General features: G+C 39.5%; 1 protein-coding gene across 1 annotated transcript; it reads left to right on the top strand.

Moving 5' to 3' along the window:
• Nucleotides 1-520: 520 nt before the first annotated feature.
• On the top strand, nt 521-22,274 carry FOXR2 (forkhead box R2). Its single transcript, XM_084788905.1, has 4 exons — nt 521-580; nt 15,652-15,767; nt 17,579-17,644; nt 20,998-22,274. Exon 4 carries the CDS (start codon nt 21,307-21,309, stop codon nt 22,192-22,194), a length of 888 nt encoding a protein of 295 aa, XP_084645031.1. The 5' UTR covers nt 521-580; nt 15,652-15,767; nt 17,579-17,644; nt 20,998-21,306; the 3' UTR covers nt 22,195-22,274.
• Nucleotides 22,275-23,996: the final 1,722 nt, after the last annotated feature.

Here is a 23,996-nt window from a genome sequence, read left to right on the forward strand (position 1 = left end):
AATAATGGCGTGTGCCGCTGGCGTGTGCCGCTGTACTTGGCTCTGTTTTTTTTGGGGTTTTTTTGTTTTTTTTTTTTTTAAGATTTATATATTTATTACTATGTACGCAGTGCCCTGAATGCATGTACACCTGCAGGCCAGAAGAGGGCACCAGATCACATGTGTTTGCTGGGAATTGAACTCAGGACCTCTGGAAGAGCAGACAGTGCCCTTAACCTCTGAGCCATCTCTCCTAACCGTGCAGCGTCCTTTGTAAGGAGCACTTTCTGTGTGTGGTCACCAAGCACCTATGCTTCCGGTATGTCAGAGGCCTTGCTTTAGGCTGGCCTGTGATGCTACCACTCAAAAACCCTTATTGTTTATTGGCAGGTTTAGAATTAACCCCGCCTCCATAACCTTGTCATTCATTGGCCAATTCCGGTGCTTACGTCATTAGCCTTGTCCTATAGGAAAGCCTGTAAGACCCGACTCTGGAACGTTCTGTTGGCTCTTGTGAGTGGTGGCAGTAAAAGCTTTCTCCCGCTATTTCCAGTCGTGTGGACAGCTCTGGGACATTAGAGTCATTTCTCTTCAAATATAGGTAGGCATTTGGTGACATTTTCATATACCTGTGGTCTCCTGTCACTGGTAGTAACCCTCTCGGAGTTTACTCAAACTTGAAACAATTTTTTTAGTCGGCTCTCATGGGTTATATTCAGTATTCCTAAAAATATTATATTTCTGAACCCGCATAATATTCTTTAATCTGATTTTGCTGTTTCGTTCCCTTTTGTTGTGGTGGTGGTGGTGGTTGCTAGATTGTTTTGTTTTTCGAGGCAGGGTTTCTCTGTGTCACCCTGGCGGTCCTGGACTCGCTTTGTAGACCAGGCTGGCCTTGCTTCTGCTTCCCGAGTGCAGGAATTAAAGGTGCCTGGCTCTGTAATTCTTTAGGTTTTGTTTTTTTTTTTTTTAGAATTATTTATTTATTATTATGTATGCCTTGTTCTGCTTGCTTGTACATCCGCAAGACAGAAGAGGGCACCTTGTCACATTATAAATACTTGTGAGCCACCATTTAGTTGCTGGGAATTGAACTCAGGACCTCTGGAAGAGCAGACAGGGTTGCTCTGTGTAGCCTGGGCTGTCCTGGAACTCATTTTGTAAACCAGGCTGGCCTGGAAATACTGTCTGTTTGCCTCTGCCTCCCAGGTGCTGGGATCAAAGGCTCTAGCCACCACTGCCTGGCTGCTTTTTGTTTTACTATTTTATCCTCTAGTGGATTTTTTTTTTCATCTCTCATGCTTTTATTTATACCTCTGACTTAACTCTGACCAACCAGATTCCAGATAAGCTTCCTTCAAAATTTGGTTCATATCAGCATTGTACCTTTGTAACTTTCCCAGAAGTCTGCCCCTTCTAACCCAAACTAAGTCTCTTTCATTTGTTGCTTTTTAATACAGGTTTTGTGTGCATGCGTGCCTGCGCGTCTGTCTGTGTGCAGCAACAATGAAAAGAAAGAGAGGCTATTAATTTGAAAGAGACCAAGGAGGGGTGTGATGTACAGGAGGTTTTAGAGGGAGAACTCGGAAAGGAGAAATGATGTAATTATATTATACTCTCAAAAATAAAAGATAAAAAATGGGAGGAGATGAGTTAGTAGGTGCAGAAATAAACTGACAAATAATAACCTAGGTTAAACATACTACTCGAAAGTAAAGGGGTGTGAAAAATATGGCACAATCTCTTGTATATGTGCTTCAAGCTGCAGTTTCTAGGTTCTAACCCTGAGTTACTTTCAGAATGCCTGCTGTTACCTATATGATGCAGTGTCACCTTTTTTGTTGTTGGTTAGCTTGAGGTTCTTTGAATAATAGTCAGGCCCCTAGCGGTTTTTTTGTTATTAGGTGTGGGTTTTTTTTTCCTGCAAATTGAGCTCTGTACGTGATTGGCCAGTTCTACTAAGTTGCCTGATCTTTTCTTATTGGTATGCCGTAGTTCCTTATGGGGTCCTAAGGCTCTTATGCAGTTGTAAATCCCTTGTGCATTCCTGAGTCCTGTATGTCTTCCGGCTTTTTTTGTCCTATAAATCTCCCAAGTATTTAGTAGCTTATTTCTGGCTTTTATTTATAACATTTTTGTCATGTCTGCAAGTCCCCATGACTTTTTAAATTTTACGTGATCTATTTTTTTTTCCTATTTCTAGGACATCCTTCCATAGTCCAAGGACATAATGCAATTGTTTCTCTGCATTTTAAAAAGAATTTTAGTTTTTTTTTTTACATTTGTGTCTTTATTTATTAACCAGTATTTATTGAGGCTCCACATTTTTTAAGGCAGTAGGAATATCTAATTGAAATGGATAAATGCCAATCTTCATTGACCATATCATCGAATGAGCATAGATAACAAATAACAGTTTTATAGCATGCTAGGGGATGAATGCTTTGATAATATGAATAATATATGATATATATGATAGTAATGAATGTGTTGATAATAGGATTTATATGTGGATTTGTGTTGTTCTTTGCTTTCCTCATTAATAACAGTCTTAGTCATATCCTAGTAATTTAACAAGTCTTGGTCTCTGGTAGGACAAATCCCTTTACTGTGCTTTCTTTCTGTAACTATAAGTATTTGCATTTCCCTGCAATATCTGGATTAACTTTTAAAGGTTTTGTTTCTATAACCTTGGGGTTTTTACTGAAATATTTAACTTTCAGAGTATAATGCAAAACCAAGATTTTTTTAAATACTGTGCTTTGCAATATATATGTATAGTATATAACTTCATTATTAAAGTTAACTTTTTTTTTTCTGTCCTGTCACTTTTATTTTTAATTTATTGTTATGTTTTGGTTTTTTTTTTGAGACAGAGTTTCTCTTTGTAGCCGTGGCTATCCTGGAACTGGCTCTATAGACCAGGCTGGACTTGAACTCTCAAACTCTCAGAGATTCACTTGCCTCTGTCTCCTGAGTTCTGGGATTAAAGGCATGTGCCACCACTGACTGGCCTTTCCTGTCATTTTGGTAGGAAGCATTACTGATGAAATGTGTTTTGGTTTTCGATATAATTGCTCCTTATAGATATAACTGTTCTTTCTGAATACCATTTTACTGCATCTCAAAATATTATCTTAAAAGCTATTAATACAGCCAGACAGTGGTGACATACACCTTTAATCCCAGCACTAGAGAGGCAGAGGCAGAAGGAGGTCTGTGAGTTTGAGGCCAGCCTGGTCTACAAAGTGAGTCTAGGATAGCTAAAATCACACTGAGAAACCCTGCCTGGAAAAGCTTCCCCCCCCCAAAAAAAAAAACAAAAACAAACAAAAAAAAAAGAGCCATTAATACGTATACTTTAATACATATAATTTGTACATGATGAAAAAAATTACATTATTATTTTGGGGCCTAGAATATGCTGTCATTTTCATTATGAGTTCTTTCAGTAATGAGCATTTTATTCATAAACTGGTTTTAATAATGTATTTTTGTTCATCATGTATGTAATATATGTAATAATGGCTTTTAAGATGATAGTTTAACTTGTATATATGATGTGAGCTAATTAAATACAGCCTTGCTTTATTCACTCACTGTGCCCAACCTTTCCCAACCTTTGGTTGTCCCTACTTTAAGTTTAGGTAAACAGTTTTGGCCCCCACATTTGAAAGAAGATATGTGACACTTGCATTTTTTCCTCTAGACTTAACATAATGCCCCCCAGTTTCCAATCACTCATTTAGTGCGAAGACTTGGAAGACTCTAAGCAATATTTTTTTTTTTGGCTTTTTTCAGTGTCAGCAGTGAAGTATCTGTGTGTTACAGATTAGTCAACGTTTTTAAAACTCCCACTGTGACCTAGTTTATGGTAATTTTTTGCAAATCCTTAAATACGATGTATTTTCTGTTTCTTGTCACTATTTTTAATTGCATTCTTTAAAGCTTCCTGTTATTTTTCTTCATCTGTACAGAAGAGGGGGTTTTTAATTTTCTTGTTTGTGTAGATGTCTGCTTGTAATTTTATCAGTTTTGCTCTAAACGTTTTATCTAGCTTTTCCATATGTTCCAATACATAGTTTCTTGTTGTCTTTATTTTTGTGGAGTACCCTTTTTTAAAATGAAAGCGTGTTTATTTGTGTGTGCATGAGCATGAGTGTGTGTGTGTGTGTGTGTGTGTGTGTAAGTTTATACGTACCTCGTTTGTGCCAGGTGCACATGGAGGCTAGAGACTATTGGATCCTCTGGAACTGCAGTTGTAGGTGGTTGTGAACTGCTTGGTGTGGGTACAAGGAACTAAACCTGATTCCTCTAGAAGAGCAATAAGCAAGTATTCTTAATTACTAGTCCATCTCTTCAGACCTGGAACATCCTTTTTTTTTTTTTTTTTTTTGGTTTTTTTTTTTTTTTTTTTTTTTTTTTTTGGTTTTTTAAGACAGGGTCTCTCTGTGTAGCCTTGGCCATCCTGGACTCACTTTGTAGACCAGGCTGGCCTCGAACTCACAGAGATCCGCCTACCTCTGCCTCCCGGGTGCTGGGATTAAAGGCGTGCGCCACCACGCCCGGCTCTGGAACATCCTTTTTATTGTTGATATAGCTTACTTTTTATTGTATTCCTCATTATTAATATTGCCACTTGCCTTATTTCTGTTTTTGTATAGCTTTTTATATGTTGACAGTGCTATGCCTGCATTTCTTACCTGCAGGCCAGAAGAGGGCATCAGATCACGTTGTAGATGGTTGTAAGCCACCATGTAGTTGCTGGGAATTGAACTCAGGACTTCTGGAAGAGCGGACAGTGCTTTTAACCTCTGAGCCTTCTCTCCAGCTCCTAGCTTTTTTATTGTTAAGTACTGTTACCTACATATATGTATTTTTTCTTTTTTTAAAGAGTTATTTATTTTACTTATTGCCTATGAGTGCATTATCTGCAGAAGAGGGTATAAGATCTCATTACAGATGGTTGTGAGGCACCATGTGGTTGCTGGGAATTGAACTCAGGACCTCTGGAAGAGCAGGTGGCGCTGCTCTTAACCACTGAGCCAACTCTGCAGCCCCATATATGTTTTTTTTTAAGATAGGACATAATAAAAATCCCTAATATTGACCTCTGGCCTCCATATGCCTGTGCATAAGCAACTGTCCCCTCAAAAACAGAGGAGTGCATGCTAATACACACACATATATATAAGAAACATACCTATACACACATATACACAGCCTATTGTTTGGTTTTTCGAGACAGGGTCTCTCTGTGTAACAGCTTTGGCTGTCCAGGATTCACTTTGTAGACCAGGCTGGCCTCAAACTCACAGCAATCCGCCTGCCTCTGCCTCCTGAGTGCTGGGATTAAAGGCGTGCGCCACCACCACCCAGCTACAGACTATCTTTTTAATAGTTAATGTTTTGCTGTTTTTTAAGGGTAGCTTTAATAGTCTATAACTTAATTCCAGAAATCTTTTTAGTTGTGGCTATGGTCTCTGCTGAGGCCTAGGGTGAGATGTGCAACCCTTGTGGTGGCTTGGGCTTCCCTAGGGGCAGTGACCTGCCTGACCTGCATCAGCCTGATCAGGTACCCCTGGACCTGATGTGAGGCCTGCACCGTGAGCCTCAGTAGGAGGAGCAGACTGATAGTGATGCTCACCTGCAGCTTGGCTCCACATATCACACTGCGGCCAAGTGTGGATGCGCTGGTTTCACCTCTGAGGCAAGAAAATGTAAGAGAGATTTGTGTGAACAGGGTTCCTCCAGAAAGGAGATATGCAGACTACTTCGTAATTGGCAATGGGGACATCAACCTGATGCTTACAAGCCATGCCCCACTACATCTAGAAAATATATGTCCTACTACATCCTGAAATGTGAAGATTTCATTTCTTGAAGGAAGTAAAGACACTGATGGCTGACTGGCTGGCTGTGTGTAACTTTGGCAGTATGGCATGATCCGTTTGATCCTTCCAGAGACCAGAGAAACTTACAAATTAGAAAAATTATGGGCTGGGCGGTGGTGGAGCACACCTTTAATCCCAGCACTCGGGAGGCAGAGGCAGGTGGATCTCTGTGAGTTCAAGGCCAACCTGGTCTACAAAGCGAGTCCAGGACAGCCAAGGCTACACAGAGAAACCCTGTCTCCAAAAACCAAAAACTAAACAAAAAGGGGGGGGTCAGAAACTGCGGACTCTATGTTCTTTTGATGACTTTCTGATGGCTCAGAAAGGAGCCAACCTTACCTGAAGGCTTCATTCTTTGAGTAGAAGGTGACACTTCATCCTTGACTCCAGTGCAGTTGAAATGAAAATAAAACCAAATGAATGTCTTTCATTCTTTAGGCATTACTGAGCTACCTGGAAATATAGATCCTAACTCTCACAGCTCAGTCACAACCAGTCTTTTCTATTTCCTGAACACTCACGCCGGCTGTTGTGCAGAGAGTGTTGGTAAATTAGTTCGCAGACCATGAACCAGTAGTTCAATCTCAAATTGCAGCACACTGTCTTTCCTCTTGGGATCCTAGCAGGATTAACCCAGGTAGCACTGACTTCATGACTAACTGAAGCGCACTGCTCAGATTATTAGCTTTGTTTAAATGCAAGGCTTGCTTGCCATGGGGTGGCTGCAGCTTGAAAAAGCCCCACCCACATCAGTCCCCTGCCCCCCAATCTTGTTTTTCCAGGGTGACTGAGTACAGCAGTAGTAAGTAGTAGGACATTTTTCTAGGTTAGGATCTTTATAACCCTTCCAAAATACTTCAAGTAGTAGAAGAAAGTAGAATTTTAGGGAAAACTATGCACAACTGTAGTTCTTAGTTCATATTAAGTAGTATAATCAAGGTTCACATTAATAATCAAGGTATTATTAATAATCAAGGTTCACATAATGTACCAGGGGCTGGAAAAAAGTAACTTTCCAATAGGTTTGCCACTCAGTATAAGATACATGTTCTTTAAAAAACCTCAAGAAAACAAAATGCAGAAGCTGTGGCAACTGATAAAAAGCTTTACTCTGTATCAGGGATTTTGGAAGATGAAGTTGCATTTAGGGTACATTATAGAATAGAAATGATTCATATATGGTCAGTGCAAAATCAATTATAGAATTCCTCTAAGTAGCAGATACTCCAAACTACCTTGCTCAAATGAAAGTAAACCATCACTTACCACACTCAAAAAAGCTAGATGAGCCGGGCATGGTGGCACACACCTTTAATCCCAGCACTCGGAAGGCAGAGGCAGGCAGATCGCTGTGAGTTCGAGGCCAGCCTGATCTACAAAGTGACAGCCAGGGCTACACAGAGAGAGACCCTGTCTCAAAACAAACAAACAAACAAACAAAAAAAGCTAGATGTGAAGCATGGTAGAATTGAAGCCAGCAGCTAGAAATGTAGCACCTTCCTGTTTAAAAACAAAACAACAAACAAACCCACAATACTGGAGAAAAAAAAAATCAAATATCGAGGAAGAACTCTGACCTTAAATACATCTCTGAATTTCAAGCAGTTTCTGTGTTTTTAAGCAATTTAAAATCATTATATGAAAAAATATGAATGCTAGATGAATTGAGTTGTTAAAAGGGGTATGTTTTGGGTAAGTTGTAAAATAAACTGGTTTTATGGAAAAGATTAAGGAAAAATCTTTTGATACTCTTGGTTTTACAGAGTGAGGTTAATTTTTTTTAGATTATTTTGTTTATTAATATATTTTTCACTCATTTCCATTATCTTGTTTTCTGTTTACCATCTTCTCTCTTGGCTTCTTAGTCTCTCTATTCTGCTTTGGGTGTTATAAATGACATTTAAATTCATCCTATTTTGAACTTAAATAGATAGATAGATGATAGACGGATATAGATACTTTTATAGAGAGATATATTAGTAGGCAGGTACCAAACTGCAAAAATTTCTACCAAAGCCTTCTTCAGTAATTCTGTCCTATTAACAATGACAGAGTCCTTAGTGTGTCTGAACTGACCATATAATGCTTCATTATATTTTGGATATTTTTATATTTTTCCATTTTGAGCACAGAATATTAAACATAGTTTGCTGGTTGTTTCATTTTCTCTGTTTTCATTTTCTTATGGCTACAAAATTCTTATTGCGTATCTTTGCATGTAGTGGTCTCTAAGGAACCTCTGACAAGGTCTTTATTTTGTCCTCACACCTGACTAATTTAGAAAGTACAAAGATCTAAGTTATTTTATTTCAATATTTAAAATATTTCTAGCATCCATTGTTACCTTCCTCAGTCTAACTGATGGTCTTTTAAAAGAAAGATTTTTTTAAATCTTCAGGTGGTTCATAAGATTATTGTTATTGTTTGTTGTTATTACTGTATAATTCATTTACATAAGACACAAGCATCCATAAAATAGAAGGTAGAAATAACTTGCAACCTAGGGGAGGGTAATATGGTGAAAGCATGGGGGAAGGAGAACGGGAGGACACAAGGGATGGGATAACAACTGAGATGTTATCTGAATAAATTAATAAAATTAAATGTAAAAAAAAAAGAAGTAACCTGCAAGAATGAGTGAACAGAGACTACAAAAAGGATTAGAAAATCTTCTATGGTTTAAGAAGAGACTTGATACCCTATGAACATATACAGGGGGAGGTAATCCCCCTCAGGAACAGTCATAGGGGAGGGGAATAAGGGGAAAATGGGAGGGAGGGAAGAATGGGAGGATACAAGGGATGGGATAACCATTGAGATGTAACAAGAATAAATTAATAAAGGAGAAAAAAAAAGAAAATCTTCTATGGTTAGATAGATGTTCTAAAAGTTATTCTGGATGGCATTTTCATATATGTCTCCATAGACAGGTGCTGGTGGTGAACACGCCTTTAATCCCAGCACTCGGGAGGCAGAGGCAGGTGGATCGCTGTGAGTTCGAAGCCAGCCTGGTCTACGAAGTGAGTCCAGGACAGCCAAGGCTACACAGAGAAACCCTGTCTTGAAAAAGAAAAACAAAAACCAAAAAAGAAAAAGACCATATATGTATCCATTTGTCAAAATTGATCAAACTGAATATGTACATTATGTGCATTCTATATGTTTTATTTCTAATTTTAAATGTGTAAGAAAGCAGTACTACTCTGTGGTAAGTGTCCTGCACGGAGGTCTCATTACCTTCTGGGATAGAGTGAAGTATTCAACTGTCATCCTGTAGCAAGGTCTCAAAGTCCGTATGAACTATTGGGACAATTCTTCAAAGAAAAGAAGTATTGAGACCTACATGTTCTCCAAATTATACAAGTTTGCATTGCACAGAGCTACAACCTCCATTGTCATCATCATATTGTAAAATAAACTGGTGGCTTTATGCCTGTACTCTGGCTTTATCAATTAAAGTCTTAACACCATTGATTAGCCTGCTTCTGACACAGCCTCCGCAGCAGTATTTACTATTGTTGCACTGCTGCATAAGACTAGCTTTAATTGTCTCTAGTTAGGCACACTCTGCTGAAGTCTGGATTCTAATGGCAGTAGAACAGAATTTGCTCATCATTGTGACGTAGTGCATTTCAAACAATCCTGTAAATATTGAGAGAAGATTATTTTAGATAAATAACATCTCAGGAATAGAATGTATCTGGCCTCTGGGAAATTCTGAAGACCAGTGTGCCCCCATCCGCTCTTACCTATATTTTTTTTCCTTGATGTTATGAGGTTTTTATTCCCTGTGTCTAAAAGTAAGTCAGCATTTTATGATGCTTTGATATGAAAATGTATGATATTATTCAAGTCTAGAGAATTAGCAGTCATTTCTTTTAAGTTATTAATTCTTCATCATTCACTTAATACTCCATTGATGGCTCTATTAGATGAATGGTACATAATCTCAGCATAGCCTCCACTTCTCTCGATTGTGCTTTTATATTGTTGTTACTCTTGCTATATGTTGACTGATATCAATCTGGAAAATCCAGTTTATTGATCACTTCTTTGACCATGAGATTTTCATTTACCAATTGGAAAAAAAGTGTTACATTTATTATATATGCATGCATGAACACACTTGTGTGCATATGCATGTACCACATTGTGCATGCAGGGGTCAGAAAATAATTCCTTCAGGCATTCCCTGGTACACCCCCGCCCCCACCTCTAAGGCCACTCCAAAGAAAAGCAGGGAGGCTAAATGCAGATCTTCACCTCTCCCTCTGCTCCTCCAAATCCAATTCTCCCCTCATCCCCAGCCTTGCAACAGAACACCTGCTGCTAGCTTCCCTTCTCCCCCCACCCCACCCCAGCCAGTGCTTATCCCAGCCCCCAACGCCAAAAGACACTGCTAGAGAACCCATGGGCCACTCTTGCCAGGGAAACAGGTAAGCTGACTGCAGATCTTCACCTCTCCTGGCTCTTCGCCACATCCCATCCCCCCCCCCCAGTCTCATCTCTAGCTCTGCATCAGACCACTGCTGAGATCTCCCTTCTCTCCCCTCCATTGGATGACAAAGATCTTCCCCCCTCCTAACCTCCCTCCCCAACTCATTGCTTTACCGCAGACCCCAACTCCAGCAAGCACTCCCTGGGAACCCACAGGCCACTCCTGCGTGGGAAGCAGGTAGGCTGACTCCAGATCTTCACCTCTCCCTCTGCTCCTGGAAATCCAATCCCCCAGTTTCATCCCCAGCTCTGCAGCAGACCACCTGCTGCAGCCTCCCTTCCCCCACCCTGCCTCCATCTCCAGTGGATCTGGCAGATCTTCCCCTCCTAGTCTCTCTCCCTACTCTTGGCTTATCCCAGCATCTAACTCCAGCAGGCACTCCCTGGGACAGCTCAGGCCACTCGGGCCAGGGAAGCAGGTAGGCTCCCTGCAGATCTTCACCTCTCCCTCGGCTCCTCCAAACCCAACCCCCTGGTTGTACCCCCAGCTCTGCAGCAAGACACCTGCTGCAGCCTCCCTTCCCCCTCTTATCGCCAGTGGATCCACAGATCTTCCCCCTCTTAACCTCGCTCCACCCACTCATTGCTCTGTTCCAGCACCCAGCACCTGCAAGCACTCCCTGGGAACTCACAGGCCTCGCTGACCAGGGAAACAAATAGGCTGACTGCAGACCTTCACCTCTCCTTCCATTCCTCCAAGTCCAATCCCCTAGGCCCATCCTCCAGTTCTAGCAGCCCATCTGCTGTGACCTCTCCTCACTCTCTGCCCCCATTCCCAGGGGACTAAGCAGATCCTGGTGGAGCACCCTGCTTTCCTTCCTCCTGTGGCCCCCCCAGCCCATCTCCATTCCTACACATCAGCTCTCAATACCCAGAAACATATTTTAATTGGAACCCCCAGGGGCTAAATCTGTCAGGACTCCAGAAGAATTTCCTACAAGGCAACAGACAACCACAGAGCTCTTCCAAGAACCAGAGAGGCTACAGACACCAGGAAACAAATCTAAGACCAGGTATCAGCACCTAGAAATTAAGATCTTCTCAATTCCAGATACTTAGACCCAGCACAAAAACAAAATAACAATCAGGACAGTATCGTCTCCACTGGAGCCCAGCAACCCAGAACAGCAGGCCCTGAATAGCCCAGCATAGCTGAAGCCTAAGAAAAAGACCCTGAAGCAGCCATCATGAATATGATAGAGGTCCTTAAAGATGCAATGAATAAATCCCTTAAGGAAATCTATGGAAACACAAACAGTGGTAGGAAATTACTAACACAACACTTCAAGACCTACATGTGGAGAAAGAATCAATAAAGAAAACCCAGACTGAGGGAAATCTGGTTATTAAAAATTTAGGAACTTGAATAGGCACCTGAGAGAGCAGGATACAAGAAATGGAAGATTGAATCTCAGACGCTGAAGACAGGGTAGAAAAAAGAATGTATACCTTGATGAAAGAGAATGTTAAACCTCAAAAACCCCTGGCACAAAACATCCAGGAAATCTGAGAGACTGGGAAAAGACCACATCTAAGAATAATAGGAATAGAGGAAGGAGAAGCAGCCAGGTGAGAAACAGAAGAATATTTCCAATAAAATCATAGAAGACAATTTCCCTAACCTAATGGAGGAGATGCCTGTTAAAGTACAGGAAGCATACAGAACACCAAGTACACGGGACTAGAAGAGAAAGTCCCCTCTACTCAAAACACTAAATGTACAAAGCAAAGACTATTAAAAAGCTGCAAGGGAAAAAGACCAATTAACATATAAAAGCAGACCTGTTAGAATTACATTTGACTTCTCAATGGAAACTCTAAAAGCCAGAAGTCTTAGGCAGAGCAGGAAGACAACTAAAGATGACCAAGGGAATACAAATTGGAAAGAAAGAAGTCAGAGTATCTGTATTTGCAGATGATGATGATAGTATACATATGTGTCCTTTAAAATTCCATCAGGAAATTCCTACAGCTGAAAAACACTTTCAGCAAAGGAGCTGGATACAAATTTAACTCATAAAAATCAGTAGCCCTCCTGCATACAAATGGCAAATAGACTGGGAAAGAAATTAAGGAAAAAATTCCTTTCACAATAGCCACAAATAACATAAAGTACCTTGGTGTAACTCTAACCAAGAAAGTAAAAGGCTTGTATGATTAAAAACAAAAACAAAAAAAAAAACCTTCAAGTTATTGAAGAAGATAATCAGAAGATGGAAAGATCTCTCATGCTTATGGATCAGTAGAATTAATACAGTAAAAATGGTCATCCAACCAAAAAGCAATCTACAGATTCAATGCAATGCAATCACCAACAGAATTCTTCACAGACCTTCAAAGGACAGTCAACTTCATACGGAAACACCAAAACCCATCATGGATAAAATAATCCTGAACAATAAAGGAACTGCTGGATGCATCACCATCCCTGATTTCAAGTTGTACTACAGAGCAATAGTAATAAAAACTGCATGTATTGGGGGAAAAAACAACAGACACACTAATCAGTGGAGGACCTATGGAGGACACCTGATATTTCTATAAAGAAGCCAGAAACGCACACTAGGAAAAAAAGGACTGAATCTTTAACAAATAGTTCTGGTCAAAATGGACAGCTGTGCTTAGAAGAATCCAAATAGATTCGTACTTACCACACTACAAAAAAAAAAACCTCAACTCCAAGTGGATCAAAGCCCTCATATAAAACCAGATATGCTAAAGTGAAAGTGAGGCATAGCCTTGAATGCATTGGCACAGGAGAAGACTTTGTGAACAGATAACACTGTTAGCACAGGCAATAGATCAACAATTAATAAATGGTACCTCATGAAACTGAGAAGCTTCTGCACAGCCAAGGGAACCATCATTAGGACAAATCACCCGCCTACAAAAATGGAAAATAATTTTACCATTTGATAGAAAGCCAATAACTAAAGTGTATAAAGATCGTAAAAAACTGGATTTCAAGAAAACAACCTAATTAAAATTAAGGTACAGATCTAAACAGAGGACTCTCATAAGATGAAACTCAAGTGACTAAAAAAACACCTAAAGAAATGCTCAACATCCTGAGCTATCAGGCAAATGCAAATCAAAACTATGAGATTTCATCTTACACCAGTTAGAATGGCTAAGATCAAAACAAGTGATATCATATGCTGTGGAGACGGAGTGCAAACTTGTACAGCCACTATGGAAAGCAGGGTGACAATTGCTCAGGAAGATGGGAGTTGATCTACCTTAAACTCCAGCTACACCCCTCTTGGGCATGTACTCAAATATGGCTTCATCCTGCCACAGAGATGTTTGTTGAACCATGTTCATTACTGTTCTATTCATAATAGGCAGAAGTAGAAATTGGAAACAACTTAGATGTCTCTCAATAGAAGAATGGATGAATGTGGTGCATTTATACATTATTATGATTTTATGAATGTATTCATAATATAGTTGTTAAGTTCTCTTATTAATAACTTTTGTATATTTGGTTGTTGTTTGGTTGTATTTGGTTGATTTTGGTTGTTGGTTTTTGTTTTTGTTTTGCTTTGTTTTTGGGTTTTTCAAGACAGGGTCTCTGTAGCCTTGGCTGTCCTGGACTAACTTTGTAGACTAGGCTGGCCTCGAACTCACAGAGATCCACCTGCTCTGCCTCTCACCCGGCTTGATTTTCTATTCTTATATACTTTAACTCATTAGTTTATGTTCCTCGTGATGATTAATATTGATTGTTAACTTCGTTTGATTCAAAAGCATCTAAGAGATTAGTAAAGTACACAACTGTTAAGTTTCTATGAAATTGTTTCCAGAAAGAAATAAGGGGATGAAGACCTTCTCTGAATGTAGGTGGTACCGTCCCATCTTATAGGCTAGCAACAATCATGGAATTAAGTGAGGGAAAGTAGAAAAGCAGTGGAGTCCAGGCTCAGGCTCTCACTCTGTTTCTCTCAGACAGTTGTCTGCCCCACCCTCAACCTCTCATTTCCCCTTCCTGAATTTTGGAGTCAGGTTTTGAGAGGAACTTTTATAAGTTGGTGGTATGAGCTAGAGAAAGCATAAACCACTGTATGCGGAGTGTGCTAGGTAAGAGAAGCGGGTTCCCAGAAGATCAGAGTGCTTATATAAATAGCGTCAGTGAAGGCTCTGTTTATGAGGCTTCAGGTAGCAATAAGCACAGTTGGGAATTATATCAGAGAGTATTCGGTCTGGCAAAGACTTGATCTGCATTTTATCTCCATCCTAAGACTTTGTGGAAGACTAGGTTAAAAGGCAATGGACTAATTGGTAGAGGAAATTTTATGGCATCCCAGCATTTGGGACTTTGGAAAGGCCACTTGCCTGGAGAAGAGAAGCCTGTGTAGAATTGGAGCCGAGGAAATGGTAGCAGCTTTAAAGATTAGAGCCATTAAAATGAACTCAAGTGCTCTGCATCTCAGCAATAGGAAAGACATCATGAGGGAATCTGAAGAACTGGCCAGACCCCACCCGTTTCCAAGTCAAGAGTGCAAAGGATTTTTTTTTTTTACACTGATAATAGTGTTTTGAGAAGACAAGTGGTGGGATAGGGCACACCTCTGGAAGTTTCCAGAATTCAGCTACTCAAACACAAAGATTTATTTTGGAGGTTGTTGGGGCCAAAATAAGTCTTTCTCCAAGTTGTTTTGCACATGTGTTCTCTCACAGCAACCAATGTCTCACACATGCTCCTTTTCTTTCTGAAATAGTTTCAGAAGCTCCCTGCTGGCACTCCAGCTTTCAGTGCAGTACTAAATGTCAGGATGAGGATTCTGGGTGACAGGGTGACAGCCACACTCTGGATTTCTAACTCCTGTTTGATATTCAAAGGGTTAGTTCAGTTCTACTCATCACTTTTATAACATTTCTGGTATCATGAGGGATTTTTTTTTTAATGTGTGAGATTTATTGTCTTGTGTGATGTATCTCTATGTAGTTTTATTTACTATTCTTTATATGTTGGAAGCAAACAGGAGAGGCTTTACCAAAATATGTGAAATCACTCTGCCAAATTGAATTGGCTACTATATTTGTATACATTTAGCATATGCGTGCTGTTGCGAACTGTCCCCTTGAGAATGACAAAAACAGATGAAATACGAACTAGACCTAAAAGCCTGTCACTTCTCTGTGCACAGTCTACATTTTTATAAGTCATTTTAGGACCTATTGTAATAGAACCTTTGGCGCTGGTTATGTGAAATTTGCCCCTGTTGGTAACTGTTTAGACAAGCTTTTTATTTGACTTAATTTTGGCTTTGTTTCATAGACTCTCCTTTGCTTACCCACGAAGGTGAGGTCATACCTTTGGAAAACACGAAGAGATAAAGGAGTTAATTAGCCTTCAGCACATCCTATCACTGCAAAGGGATCCTGAATAAGTTGGTGAGTCTCCCCACATTTCAGGACTTTTCAAGTGTTGGAATAAAATAAAACAAAATTTTGTATGAGGCTTTTGAACTCATATTGCAGAGTTTGAAGAGCCTTCAAAATTAAAGATTAAAATGTGTTCTTAAGAATGTCAAGATTCGGACCAGGCGTGGTGGCACACGCCTTTAATCCCAGAATTTGGGAGGCAAAGGCAGTTGTATCTCTGTGAGTTCGAGGCCAGCCTGGTCTACAAAGCAAGTCCAGGACAGTCAAGGCTACACAGAGAAACCCTGTCAGGAAAAACCAAAAAAAAAAAAAAAAAAAGATGTCAAGATTTTCTCATATAGTTGTTAAAATCAGTTCTCCTTATCTTCCAACAGGGTTAATGTATAAAATATTCACGGTTCTAAACCTATATTTCAGGCTGGAGAGATGGTTCAATGATTCAAAACACTTGCTGCTCTTTCAGAGGACCCAAGTTTGGTTAGCATCAATGTTGAGTGGCTCACAACCACCTGCAACTACAGTTCCAGAGGCTCCAAAAGCATCTTCCAGTCTCCATACATCTGCACATACATGGACACACACACACACACACACACACACACACACACAGAAATAAATAATTAAATGAACTTTAAAATGTCTTAAAGAACCAATATCTCTCCTCAAAAGAATAAAATAAATAAGATCTTATATTTATGGGACTTCATATATTAAACATTAAAATTAGTTATTCATATAATACCTAGTTAACTTATTAAAGAATCTACATTATTTCATTTGATATCAATGACTAAATGAGGTAAATTTTTATTATGTTTTATAAATGAGGAAACAGTATAGCATGGCAAAAATAGGTTGGTGAGTAAAATGACAATAATTTATTCTCAGTGTCTATTATAATTTGCTACGTGCACATCTTTAAATATATCTATACTGTGTTGTGGCCTTCTTGCATGTATGTATGTATGTGTTCATGTGGGGAGGATGTTCAGAGTCCACAGCGCACAAATGTATGGAAGTCATAGGGCAACTTTGTGGAGTCAATTCTCTCCTTCCATCGTGTGAGTCTCAGAGTTCAGACTCAAGTCATCAAACTTGATGGCTAGCACCACAGAGCCATCTCCCAATCAATTTCGGTATGTAGGTAGAGAAAGTATCTAGGAACTCAAATTTCAATCAGATTGCTAGGAAGAGAAACTAATGAAAATAAAATATTTGTACATGCTTCTTAGTGTCCAGTGGCTTTTGTACATTGAGGGCAATTCATTACTACTTGCCTTTTATTTACTACTCAACTTTATTAAATTCAGATAGCTCATAAACCAGATGCTTAAACTATATTTAAATCCCTTTTTGTCCATTGGTTATCAATTTGATGAACTGATTTCCCTAAAAGCTATATACTGTAATTACAATTTTTAATTTATTTACCTTTATTTTATGTGTACTGGTACTTTGCTTACATGTATATTCATGTTAGGGTGTCAGATCTTGGGGTTAGACAGTTGTGAGCTGTCATAGGGGTGCTGGGATTTGAACCCAGGTCCTTTGGAAGACCAGTCAGTGCCCCTAGCCGCTGAGCCATCTCTCCAGCTCCTGTAATTACAAATTTAATGTAGCTTTTTTGGTAACAAGTCAAATGGCTTGAGTAGCATATTAAGTCTATATAAATACAATAATTAAAAATAGCTCATATAGTTACTTTTAAGTCTATTATAAAGTACAAACACAGTGGGATTAATTTATTGCTTTTTATTCCTGCTCTTGTTCCTGCCTCCTTCATTTAATCTTATTTTTGTTTTGTTTTGATGTCTTTTTAGGACTTTACTACTTTTGAATTCATTAACTACCCAACTACCTAGAAAACACATCTCAGACTTGTCAAGGTAAAAGAATAGAACTGGTTATTGAGTTTCACAGATACTGAACTGAGTGGTGGGCTGGGAGCCTTTTTTTTTTTATTTAAAAAATGTTTTAAACAATATCTCCCCCACCCCCTTTTTAAAAGATTGTTTATTTATTTATTTATCTTTAGATTGTTTATTTATTTAATGTGAGTGGTCTGCATGCCAGAAGAAGGCATCAGATCCCATGATAGACGGCAGTGAGCCAACATGTGGTTGCTGGGAACTGAACTCAGGACCTTTGGAAGAGCAGCCAGTGCTCTTTACCTCTGAGCCACCTCCTCAGCCCTCGTCTGGTAGCCTAACAACATCTCATTTGTCATCTCTTAGAGCTGTTTCTTTGTAACTTTTTTTTATAAACACTGAAGCATTCTTTAATTTATGAATATTTAGTAATTCCCATTATCCTGACCTCTTACTATGTACCTAGTCTTTTAGTAGTATTCAGATTTATATATTCATTTTGCATTTCATTATAATTTGCATAAGTTTATAAATAAGGGATGGATTTTTTTATTATTCTCTTTAAAAAATGTTTTCATCTTACTGGATTTTTTTCTACCTGATTATTATGTGTACCAATCAATGTTTATAATTCTTACAAGCTCTTAGTTATGTGGGTGCTGGTCTATGCATAAAGTAGAAACCAGAGTCCCTCTCTACAAGTGTGTGATGAATAAATGACTCTCCCATATGAATTAGATAGCACTCAGGAGGCAGAGACAGGTGGATCGCTGTGAGTTCAAGACCAGCCTGGTCTACAAAGTGAGTCCAGAACAGCCAAAGCTAAACAGAGAAACCCTGTCTCAAAAACCAAAAAGAAAAAAAGAAGGAAAGAGGCACCTTCTGCAGATTGGCATAGGACCAGAACTGGGGCACATGGCTTTAAAAACAAAGAATAGACAGCCTTTCATATTCTGTTCTTAGGTACAGACTCTACATAGTAATCTATATAATATAGATTATATTATATTATATAGATTTACACAATCTATATAATAATACATAACAGCCATTGATACGGTATTTATTTTTCTGAAAAAAATTATTGTTAACTCATTGCATTTCCTGTGTTCTTTCCTGCTTGGCCACTGATAGAAACATTTATAGATACATATAGATATAGAAGTATATATCTACATTTGCATTTTCTTAAAATAAATCTTCATGCATTTTGCTATGCAAAAGTAACAGACCTTAAATACCCTGAAGTATTTGTTCTTTTCATAAGTTTTGGATATTATTCACACAGTCTGTTACTAACTGAAATGTTTCAGTTAGTGATGATATGTATGGTCAAAAGTTAAATTTTATGTATGGAAGACCCTTGAAGGTGGTTTTCCATCCTTTAAATGCTACCCCTGACATTAGTGAAACAGTTCAGGAGCTTTGTAACAACGTAAGGATTTACTTGGAATATTTTTTCATAACCTAAAACTTACCAGCCATCTCCTTTACCAGTCCTTTGGGTGAGAAGCAATATCAGGGAACAGAGGTGCTTCTGAATATTAAAAGAATTGAGTGGGGTGGCTCATACCTTTAATCCCAGCAGAGGCAAGCTAGTGAGATGGCTCAGTGGATAAAGACCCTTGGTGCCCAGCCTGATAACCTGAGTTCAAGTGGGGGAGAACTAATTCCTAAAAATTCTCCTTTGATATATATATATATATGCTCATATTCTCTCATTCTCTCTCTCTCTCTCTCTCTCTCTCTCTCTCTCTCTCTCTCACACACACACACACACACACACACACACACACAGAGAGAGAGAGAGAGAGAGAGAGAGAGAGAGAGAGAGAGAGAGAGAGAGAGACTAAAAATTTAAATATAGAAAGATGAGTAGATATTAGCTAAACCAAGGTACTTGAGTGCAGGCAATTTTAGGCAGAAGTTCTTGATCAATACACCATAGCAAAAAAGCAGAATACACAGTGAAAATCCTAGTAAGTTTCTGTTTCTGACACATGAATTATAAAGCAATGATGCTAAAATGATAACTATGTTTTAAGACTCTGTATTGTGATACAGAGACTGTACAAATTAAAATGGTGAATAAAGGCAGATGCTCTGCATAGCTTTGAAAGTCAGTTTTACCAATATCTAGCTGTGTGATTTGCTTTTAGAATTTTTTAGTACATAAGATGAGAATGATTGCTTATTTCATAGACTAATCTTTGGCATAGAGTTAAATCACATAACATACTTAAAGAGTTCAATAAATATTGACTGTTCATACTATTGTTACTGTTATTATTATATATTATATATATTATTATACTGTTATTAGTTATTAGAGTGGTATAATAAAAAATCATTCAGGAAGCTTATAGAAACAATGTTTTTGAGCAAATTAACACCAGAAAATGGGAATGCATAGGAAATCAGTGCCCTTTACTAGTTCTCATGGGCATTTGTTGGAACCTTTGAGATATAACCCTATATAATGGTTTTAGTCCAATCATATACTTTATAGAATTTTTGAGACTGGCCAAATGGCATCTTCCTATTTGTTCTTGAAATTTTTAATTTTTCTAATTTTTTATTAATTTATTCTTGTTACGTCTCAATGGTTATCCCCTCCCTTGAATCCTCCCATTCTTCCCTCCCTCCCATTTTCCCCTTACTCCCCTCCCCTATGACTGTTCCTGAGGGGAATTACCTCCCCCTGTATATGTTCATAGGGTATCAAGTCTCTTCTTGTTAACCTGCTGTCCTTCCTCTGAGTGTCACCAGGTCTCCCCCTCCAGGGGACATGGTCAAAGGTGAGGCACCAGAGTATGTGAGAAAGTTATATCCCACTCTCCACTCTACTGTGGAGAGTGTTCTGTCCATTGGCTAGATCTGGGTAGGGGTTTAAGGTTTACCTCCTGTATTGTCTTTGGCTGGTGCCTTAGTTTGAGCGGGACCCCTGGGCCCAAATCTGCCTATCATATTTTCTTAACATGAACCTATATGAAAGTTAAGTTCTCCGATGATATAGCAAGCTTTTGATGGTGCAGTATTTCAAGTGTAAATTAGAAGCCATAGCCTAAGACGGTAAGCTGAGAAGAAGGAGGATAGTGATTCTCAGAAGAGGACTGAAAATAGGATGAGTATGAGCCTAACAGGGGCAGCTTGTTCATAGCCCCAGTTGTGTTCTACAACTTGGGTTTTTATGCCTACTTTATTTAGTGTATTGAATGAGATCAGCAGCCCATGGGCACTGTGAAAGGTTATGACAGGGGTGTAGATCCAGCTATCCCGTACTTATTTAGGTATACAGTTCAAGACTCTGTAAATGTCACATCCCAGATCTGTGACACTGAGTTAATGGTATGCACCATGTTACCTTACAGAGCTATCAAAGCATCATTTGTGATCAACAGCGAGGAAAGACTTGGAAAATATCTAAAAGCAGTTTTTTCCTGCTAAAATAATCTTCTGGGGGACTCCTTTGTGCTGTGTTCCAGAAAGCTGAGGCTTCTCAGAGCCATACCTTGGATCAGTGAAATTTCGGCGTTCTAGTGTCAGCACTTCCAGCAGGCCAACTGATAGAATGCACTCTGGATGAGACATTTTGCATTAAATAGTACCCAGGCTTTACAGAGGGCAGGAGAGACTTTGATCCATTTGGAAGTTTTCCTCCATCTATCTCTCCAGAAAAGATGGAAGTAAAGCTAAAAGATCGGGACTTCTGGTACAATCTCCATGGCCAAGTCCCAGGGATGCTGGAATGGGACATGGGGAATGAATTTTTCCTGCGTTGCACCACAGATCAGTGCTCTTTCGCCGAGCAGAATTTATCCAAATACAAAATGCAACTGCTAAAACCACCAACTCTGCCTCAGGAGAAGAAACCCAGTTCTCATGATGATGGTCCTGCCACTGAACCCAACTTATGGATGTGGGTGAATCCCAACATTGTGTGCCCTGTCGTGCATAAGGCTCCAAATCCCAGTCGTACATTTCCACCAAGTGCACCATGGCCAAAGACTGATGAATCTGACTGCTTAGGGAATAATAGAGTGGTGCACCACACTGAGCAATGTCAGCAACAAAACCTGCCCGTTATCACCCGTGACCCTGACTTCATAGAAAAGAAGACTGAGAAAGAATGCACATCCTCTAAGAAAAACACCAAGAAGCACACACTGAACCATGGCTCCCACCAGAAGAAGGACTCCTGGACACGCCCTCCTCTCACCTATAGCCATGTAGTTGCTCTAGCATTAAAAAATGGCCCTTCCTGTGGCCTCAGTGCACAACAGATCTACAGTTTTACTCAACGGCATTTCCCTTATTTCCAGATAGCACCAGAGGGCTGGAAAAACACCATTTGCCACAACCTCTACTCCCTGACCTACTTTGAAAAGTTGCCATTTGAACTTGAAGATGACATGGGTAGAAAGTCTAGCTCTTTCCTCTGGAAGCTCACTGATGAGGGGCACCGCTTCTTTCAGGAGGAAACCCGTGTCTTGGCTTCTGTTCGGAAGAAGAACATCAAACAGTGCATGTGCCAGCCAGAGCTGCTAGACATCCTCTTTCATCTTTAATGTTTTCTTCTTATGTATATGTGGTATGTGTAAGTGTGCATATGCATGCTTGTATGTGTGGGGGCATACATGTGCACATGTGTGTGGACACTAAGGTTGACATCAAGAATTCTCCATTGCTCTTCCACCTTATTCTCCGAGGAAGGGTCTTTCACTCAAACACCAGAGCTCATCCATACTGTTAGTCTCACTAGCCAGCTTGCTCCCAGGATCCCCTGTCTCTGTGTTCCAAGGCTGAGATTGTTGGCAGGTCCTTCTGCCTACCCAGTTTGGTTCTAGGGATCTGAACGCAGGTCCTCTTGCTTGCATGGTAAGCATTTTAACTGCTGAGCCATCTCCCCAGCCTCCTCTTTCATTTTTGAAATACATTTGCTCACTTTCTGGAACACTGCCCTACTTACTGTGCCCGACTAACCTTTACTCATCTGCAGTCCTACCCTGTTTGATTGGCACCAAGCCTGTCTTTAGCCACTGTTAAGTAAGTCAGAGGTGACTACAGGGGAGGCAAAGAGTAAATCCAGATGTAGAGTGGTGGAAAGTTATATAACAGCTGCAATTGGACTACACTTTAAGCACAGGCAGAAAGTCTTAGGAACGATGGCAAGCAATCTAAGAGTAGAAGAGTATGTTGTGTTTATTGGAGTAAACTAAAATAGAAAGGATGAATATGAAATTATGAAATAAAGCCAGGCTATGGGCAACCTCCAGTGCCATGTGAACTAGGTTTGATGTTTAAAGTAGAGACTCAAATATCCCCTTTTACCATTCATCAGTTGCGTCTTCTTTTGAGGTGACCTATTTTATCCAGAGCCTCACTTTTTTTTCTAGTCCTAGACTTAACAGCTTTGTTCTCCTGCTGTCCAGTTCCAATAGTGACAAATGCAGGCAGCTGTTATTTGCTTGACTATTGAAAGTCCTCAGATTGATTCTGTATTAACCCTAAGCTTTTTGATGACTGTGTGTTGGTGCCCATTTGTGTTTTTCACCAAACGTTATTTGAGAAAATATAAGGTCCATCTTAGGTGTTAAAGATAGAAAGCAAACACATATTTGTGAGTCATAGATAATTTATGTGTGATAAAACAGGGGTGTGAGGTTGCCATGGAAACAGGGAGATATCCTTCCTGGAAACAGGAAGGCATTAAAAATGAAGTGCCTTTTGGCTAGTTTTGAAGACAAAATGGGAATTTGCTGAGCATATAAACTGGAGAAGAGAAGTTATAGGGGCAACAATGTGAACAGCAGTAGCCAGGCGTTCAGCAAATTCTGGAACAACAGCTACACTAAGATCAGGAGCCGCTGTAAGGAAGGTAACGAAACCGGTTTTAAGTTGTTCTTACGTATTTCAGGCTCTACAGATCTAAGAGACATAATTTGTGTAGTACTAAGAAGCACAAACAAAATACCAACATAACAAATGTTGGCTTTCTAATTTCAAAATATATTTTTTTGTAGACACTAAGTTCGTGAGATTTAAACACAACGTTTGCCTTTTGTGCTAATATGTTTTAAAAATGTATACCAGTATCTAGAAAATAGCTTTTAAGTACGCATTTAGGCCGGGCGATGGTGGCGCACGCCTGTAATCCCAGCACGCGGGAGGCAGAGGCAGGTGGATCACTGTGAGTTCGAGGCCAGCCTGATCTACAAGTGAGTCCAGGACAGCCAAGGCTACACAGAGAAACCCTGTCTTGAAAAACCAAAAAAAAAAAAAAAAAGTACACATTTAGTTGCCAAGAGTATAAAAATGTCTGTACCATAAAAAAGCAGCTAACGTAGTATGATTACAATATGGTAGAGTT

This window comes from Acomys minous (assembly GCF_964271855.1).
Source record: "Acomys minous genome assembly, chromosome: 7".
NCBI lineage: Eukaryota > Metazoa > Chordata > Mammalia > Rodentia > Muridae > Acomys > Acomys minous.